The sequence below is a fragment of the Panthera tigris genome, chromosome D1 (genome assembly GCF_018350195.1).
Source record: "Panthera tigris isolate Pti1 chromosome D1, P.tigris_Pti1_mat1.1, whole genome shotgun sequence".
Taxonomy (NCBI): Eukaryota; Metazoa; Chordata; class Mammalia; order Carnivora; family Felidae; genus Panthera; species Panthera tigris.
Window position 1 is genome coordinate 58,308,548 of NC_056669.1, and position 13,545 is coordinate 58,322,092.

General features: G+C 36.3%; 1 protein-coding gene across 4 annotated transcripts in view; it reads left to right on the forward strand.

The window, feature by feature from the left end:
* FCHSD2 (FCH and double SH3 domains 2) overlaps positions 1 to 13,545 on the forward strand; it is a 296,241-nt gene that overhangs the window by 147,172 nt on the left and 135,524 nt on the right. For all 4 annotated transcript variants that reach the window (XM_042959277.1, XM_042959278.1, XM_007080887.3 and 1 more), the window contains 2 exons: positions 338 to 414; positions 10,456 to 10,600. In XM_042959277.1, the coding sequence (XP_042815211.1) occupies positions 338 to 414; positions 10,456 to 10,600 (222 nt within the window). The remainder of the gene's footprint in view (positions 1 to 337; positions 415 to 10,455; positions 10,601 to 13,545) is intronic.

The following is a 13,545-nucleotide window of genomic DNA, read 5'->3' on the forward strand; positions in this document are numbered from 1 at the left end:
AATCAGAGTTCTGCAGAGGTGGGCAGATGTGCAACCTGTGATATTCCAGAGGCGGTTTGTTTTTAGCTGGTCAAGTAATTTGGTGAAGTGGAAAGCATATCAACTAAGTTTCAGTTTTTTCATCCTTATAGTTACCCTTTCCTAAAAATGCACAGGAGAAGACTGTGACAATAATGAAACAAGTTATAATGTTCTGCCATTTATCATTGGTTCTTCTGAGTTAAATTTACATTTGGAAAGATGAAATTTGCCAAGTAACATATTTTAAGGAAAAGAGTTTTTTTAATGGCACAATACTTATTTTATAATACATATATATGTGTGTGTATTTTAACAGGGTATCCAGAAGTTGGCTAGTCAATATCTGAAGAGAGATTGGCCTGGAATAAAAACTGATGATCGGAATGATTACAGGTGACTTAATAAGTAGATCTTGCCTATTTTCTCTAAAAATAAGTTCGCTCAGAGCCATGTCATATAGATAATGTAGACTTCAGTAGTTTTAAAAAATTGCTTTTCTTTGCCACGTTTTTAGACATAATTTCAAAATTATCAGAAAATGTTAATGTTCCACAACATATGCAAATAATCTGTATAAAATAGTTTTCTTATGTGTTAAACCAAGATTGTGTTTTGTTTGATTAAAATGCATGTATGGAATTTTAAAGAAGGTAGATGACAGTGGAACACAAATTGTTTCCTGAATGACCTACAAATGAAACACGTTATTACAATAATAATGAAAGAAGATTATAGTGTTCTGACATGTTTATTGATTCTTTAATTCCGAAATTCTAAATTTGGAACAATGAAATTTTGTGAGCCTAGGGGAAAGTTTCTAGGTTTTACACACACACACACACACACACACACACACACACACACACACAGAACAGGGTATACAGAAATTGGCCAGTCAGTATCCCACATACAAATTTTAAAGAAGGTAGATGACAATAGAATATAAATTGTGTCCTCAGTGACCTACAGATATGTTTAAAGTTATTGTAATATTTTGTAATTTTGTTTAGGATTTGATGTCTTTTCTTTTCTTTTTTTGAAATTAATTTGGAAGTGATTGTTGGCTTTTATGCTCAAGACTGTCCTTAGTATTTATTAAGGGAACCAGTAGTCAGAGTCAAGATTTTAGACCTTGCAGTTAAAACTAATGCCCATGAAATGATAGCAGAGAACCCAGGATAATTAAGAACTCCGTATTCAAGTGTATGGCTTAGAGTCTGAATATGAAATCATGTTGCTGGATTGTCAGTGAAAACGGACATCAGATATTGTTAACAGGACTAGAAAACGGAAAGATAAACAAGAAATGTAATAGTTCTTCATAATTGCAGGACTGACTTATAACTTGGAAGGTGGCATTATAGCTGTAAGTAATAGATTTATATAATTGCAATGTAGAATAATAAAGCAAACCAAGAAAATAAACAAAAATAGAGATTTTCTTGTGGACTTCCCAGTATCTTTAAAATTCAGCTAAGAGGGGAAGAGAGAGGATGTGAAATTCTAGGCAAAAGAGACAAGTAGAGCAAAAACCTTGAATGAGAGATACAACGTTAATATAGTTCAGTATTGTGAACATGAAGAAAGCCTGACCAAGGAAGAGATTGCTTGCTGGTGATAAAGAAGGACTCCAGCTTATATGTAGGTAGGCTATATGCTAAGTTTGTTTGAAATTCAGGATTCAGGTTACCAAAGAAGTAAGGATAAAAAGGCTCTGTTCCCTGGCTAGCTTGTACAACCTTATTTTTAAAAGTATGTTAAGCCAAAAAAAAAAAAAAAAAAAAAGTAGGTTAAGCCAACTTTTACTAAATATTTGCTAAATACCAGATACTGTGCTAGGAACTTCAGCTTATCTCTCATGCTTATCAAAACAACCCTGTGAGTTACATATAGTTATCTTCCTTTTATGTGTTAGGGAACTAAGTCTTGGGTTATATGCCTTGCTTAAGATCACACAGCTATTTAAACAGTCATTGATTTATTTATTCATGAGATAGATGTAAAGTATCTGCTATAGGGTAGCTGTTAAATTACACTTTAGGATCAGAGAGACTGTGAGGTGTGGTGCCTGTCCTTGTGGAGCTTACAGGAGATAGCTACTGTAAATAGTTGTGGTATTGGGTGAGGAGTGGAGAGTGCATTGGGACTGTAGAGGAAAACCTAGGCCTCTAGATCTGAGTCTCAAAGAACTTACAGGAGTTTGCCAGGGTTGGGCAAAAGGAATTCTAAGCAGAAGTAGCACCCTAAGGCATGAGAAAATATGGGTGTTAGGTAACTGTGCCGTCCAGCATGGCTGGTGTGAAGTATATGGGTTGGTGGGTGAGAGGAGGGGTAGACCTGGAGGATACACAGGCATCTTGAAGGACTGGAAACTGGACAACTGGAACACCACTTTCTCTTGGACCTGTTTTTTTTGGTTTTGTTTTTGTTTTCCAGTCTTTGAGGACAAGTTGTCACCCCTGTCTTAGTCTGTTCAGGTTGTTATAACAAAATTCCACAGCCTGGATGGCTTATAAATGACAAGTTTATTTCTCACTGTTCTGGAGGCTGGGAGTCTGAGACCAGGACAGGTTCTGGGGATGTTCCTCTTCTGAGTTGCAGGTTTCTCAACTTCTAGCATGTCCTTACATGGTAGAAGGGGTTTGGGAGCTCTGTGGGGTCTTTTTTAAAAGAGCACTAATCTGAGATGCCTGGGTGGCTCAGTCGGTTAAGTGACTGACTTCAGCTCAGGTCATGACCTCATGGTGCATGGGTTTGAGCCCCACATCAGACTGTCTGCTCTCAGCACAGAGAGCACTTCAGAACTTCTGTCCTCCTCCCTCTCTGCCTCTCCCTCGCTCACACTCTGTCTCTCTTTCAAAAATAAATAAACATAAAATAATTTTTTTTTTAATAAAAAATAAAGTGCAATAATCTGCCTATGACCTAATCACCTCCCAAAAGCCTCACCTCCTGGTACCATCATCTTTGTGGGTTAGGATTTCCACATAGGAATTTTGGGCAGACGCAGACATTCAGACCATAGCAAGTCCTTTCTTTATAAGTGTTTCTCAAAGTTCCCTCAGCTCACTAGTGCCTGTTTTAAGTAATCTTATCTATCTTGTTCCTGTCTGTAAATATTGCCTATAAACTAGTAATGATCACATGTTTTTATTAACTCTTTAGCCTGGGGACCAAAGTCAACTGCCTCCAACTTTGACTTCTTTCTAGATCTCATCTTCTCTTAGGAATATTAAGTAGCTGCTTCTCTGCCTGTGATCTCTCCCTTTCATAATTTCGTTAGTTGCAGTACCACCTTTTATATCTTTCTATCGCTTTATGTCTTTGTAAAATAGGCCTGCTGTCACTCCCCTGCTTGAAAATCTCCTGTGTTTCTCCTGGTCAATAGGATGAAATTTAAAATTAAAAAAAAAAAAATATTCAAAGGCATGAAGAAACCTGGCCCCAGATTACCTTTCTCTCCTCATCTCTGTCCACTTCTTTTCTTATCCTTAGTTCCCTAATCTGTGAGCACCTCAAGCTATAGTTGTGTTGTAGTTACCACACCTCAACTACACTGAAATCAGTCATCCTCCTTGCCTTTACCTCTGTTACCTACACTTTTGGATATTCTTCCTTCTTACTAGCAAGAACAGTACTACATGAACACTTACTTATTAAACACTGTATTTTCTCCTTGTCATCAGTTACTGTATAAATGAATCTTAGACTTTGAGCTTATGTATCACATTTTCTAGAGTCTTCTTGATGTATACTGTTATATTTTTAGTCCTAGGGAGGATGTATAGTTTTGTTAATATATATATTTTTTACTTTTTATTTTGAAATGTTGTAGATTCATGTGCAGTTGGAAAAACTAATACCAAGGGTTCTACTTTTCACCCGGTTCTCCCAATGGTAATACCTTACATAACTGTAGTATGTATCAGAACCAGGAAACTTATATTGATAAAGCCCACCAATCTAATTCAGAATTCACCAGTTTTACATGCACTCCTTTGTGCATGTCTTATATGCACTCATAAATTCTGTGGGGTTTTATCACATATGTAGATTTGTGTGACCATCATCACAGTCAGAATAAATTGGTTTATTTATTTATTTAATATTTTAGAGAGAAAGTGTGCACAAGCAGGGGTGAGAGGGGCAGAGGGAGAGAGAGAATCCCAAGCAGGATCCACACCCAGCACAGAGCCCAACACGGGGCTCCATCCCACGACCCTGGGATCATGACCTGAGCCAAAATCAACAGTCAGACACTTAACCAACTGAGCCACCCAGGCGCCCCAAGTTTGTTTCTTAATGATAATTCTTCCTGGTAAAGTTTTCTCTGTTTTCCATTGTAATACCCATATGGAAGATAGTTCACAGCACAGCATGATTTTAGATGGTATTTGATGGATGACCATTTTTGAATTTTAGTAGTTATAACTTAATTATTATGGCAAGTGTCATTTGTTTTTCAGTTAGAATATGAAATTGTGAAATACATACATTTTAATTTAAAAGTTGAGTCATTGGGGCGCTTGGGTGGCTCTGTCAGTTAAGCATCTGACTCAATTTCGGCTCAGGTCACCATCTCAAGGTTCATGGGATGGAGCCCTGCATTGGGCTCTGCACTGACAGCATGGAGCCTATTTGGGATTCTCTCTCCCTCTCTCTGGCCTTTCCCTGCTCATGTACACACACACTCCCTCAAAATAAGTTAAAAAAAAAAATGGTGAGTTATTAAAAAAAAAAGATAAGAAAATAATAGTGCAAGAGAAATGAGACCAAAATCATGTTAGACATACACAAAAGCCTTAGGATACACAAAGCTTGATACCTTTATTACAGTGAAGAGACCCTTCTCTTGTTGCTAGCATTATTAGTGGGACCCAGAGCAATTTTATGTCAGGAGCAGAGGAGAGGTTTGGGAGCTAGATAGATTTGGGATTACATCTAGGCCTCATCATTCCCTCCTCTCTTTCCTCCACTAAATATGTATTGAGTGCCTTACATAGCATGCCAAACCCTGTTCTAGGTGCTGAGAATATAAGTGAATAAAACAGTGCTTCTGCTGCATGGAGCCTACATTCTAGTGAGAGAAAACAAGACAGTAAAACATATGAATAATTAAACATTATGTGTTGGTTTGAGTAGCCATAAATGAGATGGAATCAATTGACAGAACAGATTTTAGGAAAATGAAGAATTTGGTTTTGGACATTATAGTTTTAACGCCTAGTAAACGTCCAAGTTGGATATGTTAAATAGGCAATGGAGGAGAGGAAAGCTGTCTGGGCTGGAAACAAAAATTCAGGAATAGTTAGTATATTGACAGTATTTAAAACCGAAAGCCTGGATACTCATATTTGAAGAATAAGTGTAGTTAGAGAAGAGAAGCAGCTTGGGGATTAACTTTGGGGGCACTCCAGCATTTACAGAGCAGTGAGATGAAGAGGAACTAGCAAAGAAGATTAAAGAGTGGCTAGTGAAGTAGGAGTAGGTCAAGAGAGAATGATGTCTTAGAAGCTGAGGAAAGAACGCTTTTCAAGAATAAACTAGGTAAATTATGCTGATAAATTGAATAATAGGACCAAAGCTTGAATTGACTATTGGGTTAGCCATAAGGAGATTTTTGATGACCTCGCAAAGCACTTTCAGAAGAATGGTGGAGGCTAAGGCCTTATTTAAGTTAAATCAAGAAAGTCCAGGATCAGAGGGAGTAGAAACAATAATTTCTGACTGTTTTCTCAAGGAGTTTTGTTGTTAAAAGGAGCAGGCATTGGGGTGGTAGCTAGAGAGAAATGGAGGGTTGATAGAGGATTTTTGTTTTCAATTTTTAAGTTTATTTATTTCTGAGAGATAGAGACAGAGTGTGAGCAGGGGAGGGGCAGAAAGAGAGGGAGACACAGAATCCGAAGCAGGCTCCAGGCTCTGAGCTGTCAGCACAGAGCCTGACGCGGGCTTGAACTCATGAACTGTGAGATCATGACCTGAGCTGAAGTCAGAGGCTTAACTGACTGAGCCACCCAGGTGACCCTGTTTGTTTGTTTGTTTGTTTGTTTGTTTTTTGTTGTTGTTGTTTAGATGGGAGACATTATAGCATATTTAGAGATCCATCCAATAGAGAGGGAAAAGTTGATGTTGTAGGAAGAAGCACAATTACTGGATTGCTATTCTTAAGTTATAGATTGTAGTGTAAATACAAAGGGTTGGCCTTCAGAGCACAGGTAGTTCTTCCAAGTAAAAAGAAAGATGACAGAGTGTATGGGTGCAGAAGTAGGGAGATTGGTAAATGTGGTGAGACATGTAGGCATTGTCTTCTGGTAGCTTCATTATCAGCTGAAAGTGTGGTCATAGTAGAGGTGTGAGATGAGAGGAAAAAGTGGGAAATAATTGTGTAGAAGATTGAGAGAATAAGAGGATTTAGAGGAATATAGTAGAATTGCTGCGTAGCACTAAGGAGTTACTAGAATGTATTAGACATCAATTTAAACTGAGACCAGGCAGCATGATTATGGTTTTTTCCAGTAACATTCTGCCACATGGAGACTGGTATGGTGTAAACAGAACTTTGGATTTAACCAAGGTTGAAATTTTATTTTTAAAGTTTATTTATTTTTGAGAGAGAGAGAGAGTGTGCATGTGCACACAAGTGGGGGAGGGGCAGAGAGAGAGAGAGGGGGAGAGAGAATCTGTTAGCGCAGATCCGAATGCCTGGCTCATACTTCCAAACTGCTAAATCATGACCTGAGCCGAAGTTGGATGCTTAACAACTGAGCCATCCAGGTGCCCCCAGGGTTGAAATTAGATTAGAATGATAGAAAGAGAAAGGGGCAAGGGTAATAAGTATATATACATAGGGAGTGGTTATAATGGTGGAGCATAAAACCGTCTGGATGAGGAGCTGAGAAGGGAAATATGAGACAGGGAAGAGACGGGAAGGGGGGTAAGATAGAATGGATTGTGGATTCCAATAGAGTTTAAATAATTGTTGGAGTCAGAATCCTAAAGAGAATGAGTGAAAACAGCAGGTGTTGGTCAGAGATTAGATGGTTACTTTGGGATTGGTTAGTGGTAATGGCAAAGTCTAGGTTATGACCATGGGAGTCCTGTTTCCAGGTGAGTAGCCTTAGGAAAATTCTGCAGTCTTTCTGAGCCTTACTTTTCTCTTCTGAAAAATGGGAATAATGCTTATTTTGCAAAGTTCACATGAGAATTAAATGATAATGTAAATGTAAAAATATATGACATATAGTATCTAGCATGTGATAGTTTCTTAAAAGAATTTCCTTCCTTTCTGTCATAATTTTGAGCCTCATTTCATGACCTGTGCAGAATAGCAAAATACCATACATGCTTAGTATCTTATGCCACAAAATTACATATATGGAGCCTAGTGAAATAAAAATATGTAAAAATCGCTCTACACCCATTATTATTTTTCCTCAGTTTAATGAAAAATACCACTACCATTGCAACTATCACTATTATGTTAACAAGCACTAACATTTCTACTACAGTTCTGCTTCTGTTACTATTTATTCATTAAAAGAATCTCTGCCAAGGGTTTTTACTTCATTTGCATTTACTGTTATAAAATAACCCTGTGAGATACATGGTGCTGGTATTTTTGTTATTTTCTCCATTTGCCAGTTGAGGAAATGAAAGTATAGTGAAGTGTGCTATATATGATTATTTTGGTTGAACTAGAACTTGAACCCAGGTCTTCTGATTAACTTGTAACTAAATTATTTTCTTGTCATGGTGTCTCATTATATAGAATATGTTTGCATGCTATAGATCTGCTACTCTCCAAAGACCTCTTTTTAAACTTTACAAGGATTTTTCTTTTTTATTGTATAGTCTTCGTAATATATATATCCATTCATTTTTTTCATGCAATATGTATTTTCATAACCTTTCTAAATCTTAGGCCATGTGTTTAGGCCCTAGGAATACAATAGTGAGACAGACATGTACCCCTACCTTCATGAAATATTCACTATAGTGAGAGTGACAGACATTGACTAACAATTACATAAAAATATGTATAATTGAAGGAAAAGTGCTGGAGCCATGTAACGAATAACAGAGAGGAACTTGATGGAGTCTGGGTTGGGTTGGTGGTGATCATGAAAGACTTCTCTAAGGAAGTTATATTTAAGCTGAGATTTGAGGGATGAACAACAGTCAACTAGGTGAAGACTGAAAGGGAAGAGAGTGCTCCCTATGAGGAGAACCTGGATGAAGGGATCCTCCCTCCCTTCCTCCCTCCCACCTTTCCTTCCTTCCTTCCTTCCTTCCTTCCTTCCTTCCTCCCTCCCTCCCTCCCTCCCTCCCTCTCTCCTTCCCTCCCTCCCTCCCTCCCTCCCTCCCTTCCTTTTCTCTTTCCTTCCTTTCTGTCACATTTCATAGTGCTTCTTTCTCATTTTAATTATGATTTTAAAATGTATTTTAAGTGCAAATTAATAACTACAAAGCACAGTACTGAATTTTTCTCTCTGCATTCTCTGAACAGTTTGGACTGTTTAGGAGGGGCTGTGGTGAGTTTACATCCCAGGTTCCATCAGTTGTCATGCAGGCTATGGGCAACTTTAATTTTGCTGGGTTTTTTTCCCCAGCTTTATTGAAAAATAATTGACATATATCACTGTAAGTTTAAGGTATACAGCTTGATGGTTTGATTTACATATACTGTGAAATGATTACCACAATAGGTTTAGTTAACATCCATCATCTCATATTCATTTTGCTTTTGTGTTAACAGCTTTTGCTGGCACCATACACTGAATCTTTTTTCCAAAGGGAATGTGATATACTTCTGGTTAAATAAAAGAATATTTCCATCTAAACTAATTCATTTGATGTATTACAAAACCTAATCCACTATATAAACTAATCATTTTCTTATTTGAAAAATATAGTTACAATGTTTTTTAGTTCTTTTATTTAATTTATTTATGAGACACAGAGCATGCACGCACATGGGCTGGGAGGGGCAGAGAGAGAGAGAGAGAGAGAGAGAGAGAGAGAGAGAGAGAGAGAGAATGAATCCTAAGCAGGCTCTCTCTCTGCTCAGTGTGGGGCTCGATCTTGGGAATGTGAGATCATGACCTGAGCCAAAATCAAGAGTTGGACAGACATTTAACTAACTGAGCCACCCAGGCACCCCAAGGTTTTTTTAGTTCTAAGTAGTAGCATTTATGTAGCACAAGGTATCATACATTGCTATAGTAGAAAATCCATGTGGCACAAGAAGGAAAATCTTAGGAGATGAATATTATAATCCATCAGTGCAAGCATCTCATTTTTTTTTTAATTTTTTTTTAACGTTTTATTTATTTTTGAGACAGAGAGAGACAGAGCATGAACGGGGGAGGGGCAGAGAGAGAGGGAGACACAGAATTGGAAGCAGGCTCCAGGCTCTGAGCCATCAGCCCAGAGCCTGACGTGGGGCTCGAACTCACGGACCGCGAGATCGTGACCTGAGCTGAAGTCGGCCGCTTAACTGACTGAGCCACCCAGGCACCCCAAGCATCTCATTTTTTAAAAACAAAATACCCTCCATTGTTATGATAAGTTATAAAATATGTTTAGCTAGTGCAGGTGCATACTAGAACTGACTAAGGAATTAGCAAAGTAGAAGAGAAGCTTTGAAAAGGACATTAGCTACAAAAAGCAAAAGATGAATAATTCTTTGAATTTCCCAAGAGATTGCTGAGCACATTTATCAAGTAAAGGTGATAGGAATTGCTTGGAATGATTCCAAGCCACAATAGGATGCTGGCTAAGCATTGTTACAACACAGAAACAGATGTAGAACATTGCTACCATAGAACTCTTTTGTCAGAGAAATAGACTTCTCAAGTATGTAAGCAATTGTTTATGATTTTTTTCCAGCTATATCAATTTATGTAAGAGAATAATATGATGTAGTTGAAAGAGAATCTACTTTAGAGGTACTCAACCTTCATCTATATCTCAGTACTACCACACTCTTTTGTGATCTAGGGTGATTTTTTCTAAATCTGTCTAAGGCTTGCTCAGTTACCCCATCTCTAAAATTAGGAAAATATCTTAATGAAATAATGAAACTTGATATCCATAATGATGACCCTGAGACAGTGAAAGGTCTGGACAGTCTGAATTCACTAATTTTTATAGCATTAGCTTTGTCTGGAATTGCAATCCTTTACTCCATTACCAAGAATAGCTAATGAATCAAGATAGTCATTGCAGAGATATAAAGGAATAAAGTATATGTTGTGTTTCTCCCTTTATATGATAAAAATTTTACTACCTATATATATATAAACCACTATAAATACACTTTCAACTATAAAGAAAACATCCATTCTGTTTCACAGTGCTAGCCAGTAAGCATAAGGTTAGCCAACTTTTTTCCTTTTCCCTGCCTAATACTTTTCTGTCCCTCTTTGAATTTAGGAGCATGTATCCTGTTTGGAAATCTTTTCTTGAGGGAACAATGCAGGTAGCCCAGTCTCGGATCAATATATGTGAAAACTATAAAAACTTCATTTCTGAGCCTGCAAGGACAGTGAGAAGCTTAAAAGAACAACAACTAAAAAGGGTATTGTTTCTATTCTTTTCTTATATGCATTTTAATATCTAAGTGCTCCATTTGTAATCTGTAAGGTTATGTTAAATTGCATTTAACACCTTGAGCTTTTCTATATGGTCACAAATATTTCTGATTTCAACATGGACTTTTTGATTTCAACATGTTACTAGGATTTTTTTATTTCATCATATTCTTTCTAACTGCTGTGTTTTATTAACTGACAAAAGTGAGTATAATTTGAATCTGGATATTCTGAAAAGGTCAATGAATACTTCTTACAAATACCACTTTTCATCCTAATTCAAGTAAATAGATTTACTTAGTTGTACAATATTGTTATAGTTCAGTGTATAATAAAGTAGTTAAATGTTATTAATCCCACTGAGTCTTGAAAAAATTCATCTTGGTTTTAACTTGAGTCATTTTGCATAATAATTTAAAGGAAGTTGACACATTTTGACCAAATATGTGAAACTTATTTTCTTATTTTTCACCTAATAAGAAAACTTATTACCAAAAATGGTGTACTCTAAAGTTTAATTATATAGGTTATATAAAATTAAAGTTTTCAAATAGATCTACTTCTTTGATTATACAGAAATCAAAAATTCATAGAAAAAAATCACTATTAAATATGTTTATGAAGTGCTTGCTATTGAAGGTAGTTGATTGAATTGTATGCTTTTTTGGAGATAGAGTTACAAATACAAATTATTATGATGCCTAATAAGTAATTAAATTATTCCTATGGAAGTATCAATACTTTAAAAAATATTAAAGTAATCATTTAAGGAAATAGTCATTCAAAAACCATCCAGTGTTTTAATTCTAATTATCATTTGGATTTTCAAAATTGTTTTACAAAATCTAAAAAAACTAATTTTCCTTGTTTGCCAAAGATGATATTTGTAGCATAAAATCAGTATGTTAAATGTATTTTGTGTTTATATAAAATTTTCATCTCTTTCAAGCACTTGTGTAATGTCAGTTGGTTTTAACATATCTGTATAGGAATGCCTTTTTTTAGCTCAAAATTACCTTTTCAAAACTACATAACCACTGACCAAACAATGCTTTTGAGTTGTGAAAATATGTGTTGTGTGTGTGTATATATATGTATATATGTATGTATGTATAAAACACATACATGTATGCAGAGAGAGGGTAGAAGATAGAGGCAGAGAATTTATACTAGCGTAATTTCCTAACTGGGAGGAAATACTGCGTTTCACATAGCCAATGCATTGACCAAATCTAATTGAATTACTGGAAAATTCTACTTTTCTCAATATCAGAATATTTTGAAAGAGTTTCTCTTCCATTGGGAGAATAGTCTCTGTCCCGAATTTAACCAGCGTTCCTGGGCAGAGAATGTTTGATGAGATTTGACAAGTCCTCATGTCTGTGAATTATATAATATTATAGCTGGAAAAAAATGGTGTTTATGTTCTATCTAAGCAGTTGTTAGACGTTAGGTACATATTAGGTGTACCCTTTACAACTCTGAGATTACAGATGACAGAAACCTATTTCAAACTAGTTTAAGCCAAGAAAATAATGTATTAGCTTGGATAACTGAAAATTCCAGGGGTGGATCAGATGGTTAAATGATGGTATTAGAATTCAGTCCTTCTTTCCATCTAGTAGGTCTGTTTTCCCCTGAAGGCTTCATTCTTTTTTTTTTTTTTTTTAATTTTGTTTTCTATTTTTTAAAATCTACATCCAAATTAGTTAGCATATAGTACAACAATGATTTCAGGAGTAGATTTCTTAATGCCCCTTACCCATTTAGCCCACCCCCCCCCACAACCCCTCCAGTAACCCTGTTTTCCATATTTATGAGTCTCTTCTGTTTTGTCCCCCTCCCTGTTTTTATATTATTTTTGTTTCCCTTCCCCTATGTTCTTCTGTTTTGTCTCTTAAAGTCCTCATATGAGTGAAGTCATATGATTTTTGTCTTTCTCTGACTGACTAATTTCACTTAGCATAATACCCTCCAGTTCCATCCACATAGTTACAAATGGCAAGATTTCATTCTTTTTGATTGCCGAGTAATACTCCATTGTATATATATATCGCATATTCTTTATCCATTTATCCATCAATGGATATTTGGGCTGTTTCCATACTTTGGCTATTGTTGATAGTGCTGCTATAAATATGGGGGTGCATGTGTCGTTTTGAAACAGCACACCTGTATCCCGTGGATAAATTCCTAGTAGTGCAATTGCTGGGTCATAGGGTAGTTCTATTTTTAGTTTTTTGAGGAACCTCCATACTGTTTTCCAGAGTGGCTGCACCAGCTTGCATTCCCATAAAGGCTTCATTCTTTAGCAACTCTCCACATGGTGGCCCCCAAATGAAGGATTTATAAATCTTATAGCAATCCCTCACTTTGCATTGTCCCAAAAGTTCCAATGAAATTTCCCAAATTGAGGCTCATTGGCCTGTCTTGGGTTACCAAGACCCCCACGTTGGGGTTTACAGTCCTCATGTAAACTATATGTACTAAAAATGGGGAAAGATAATTTTCCAAAAGAAAATTGAGATGGATTTCCAAAGGAAAAACAAGGGAAATAAAGACAGAGCAAGCAAAACAACAGATAGCCACTGTAGTTGGCTTCTCCAATTGTACTTCCCAAGCTTTACAACAAATTGACACCATATAGGATAAATAGGTGATCTATTCTTTTTCCTTTGCTTCTCTAACCTTTCCCCCATTTTTTTTTTTTTTTTTGCCTTTTGGATTAATTGTGTATTTTTCATTTCTTCTTCTTTTTTTTTTAACTTTAGTGTGATAAGAACAGTTAACATGAGATCTACCTTCTTAACAGATTTTTAAGTCTACAATACAGTATTGTTATCTATAGGCACAATGTTATACAGCTAATCTTGGGTTTACTCATTTAGTATAACTGAAATTTTGGTCGGTTAGCAGTTCTTTCTTTCCTCTT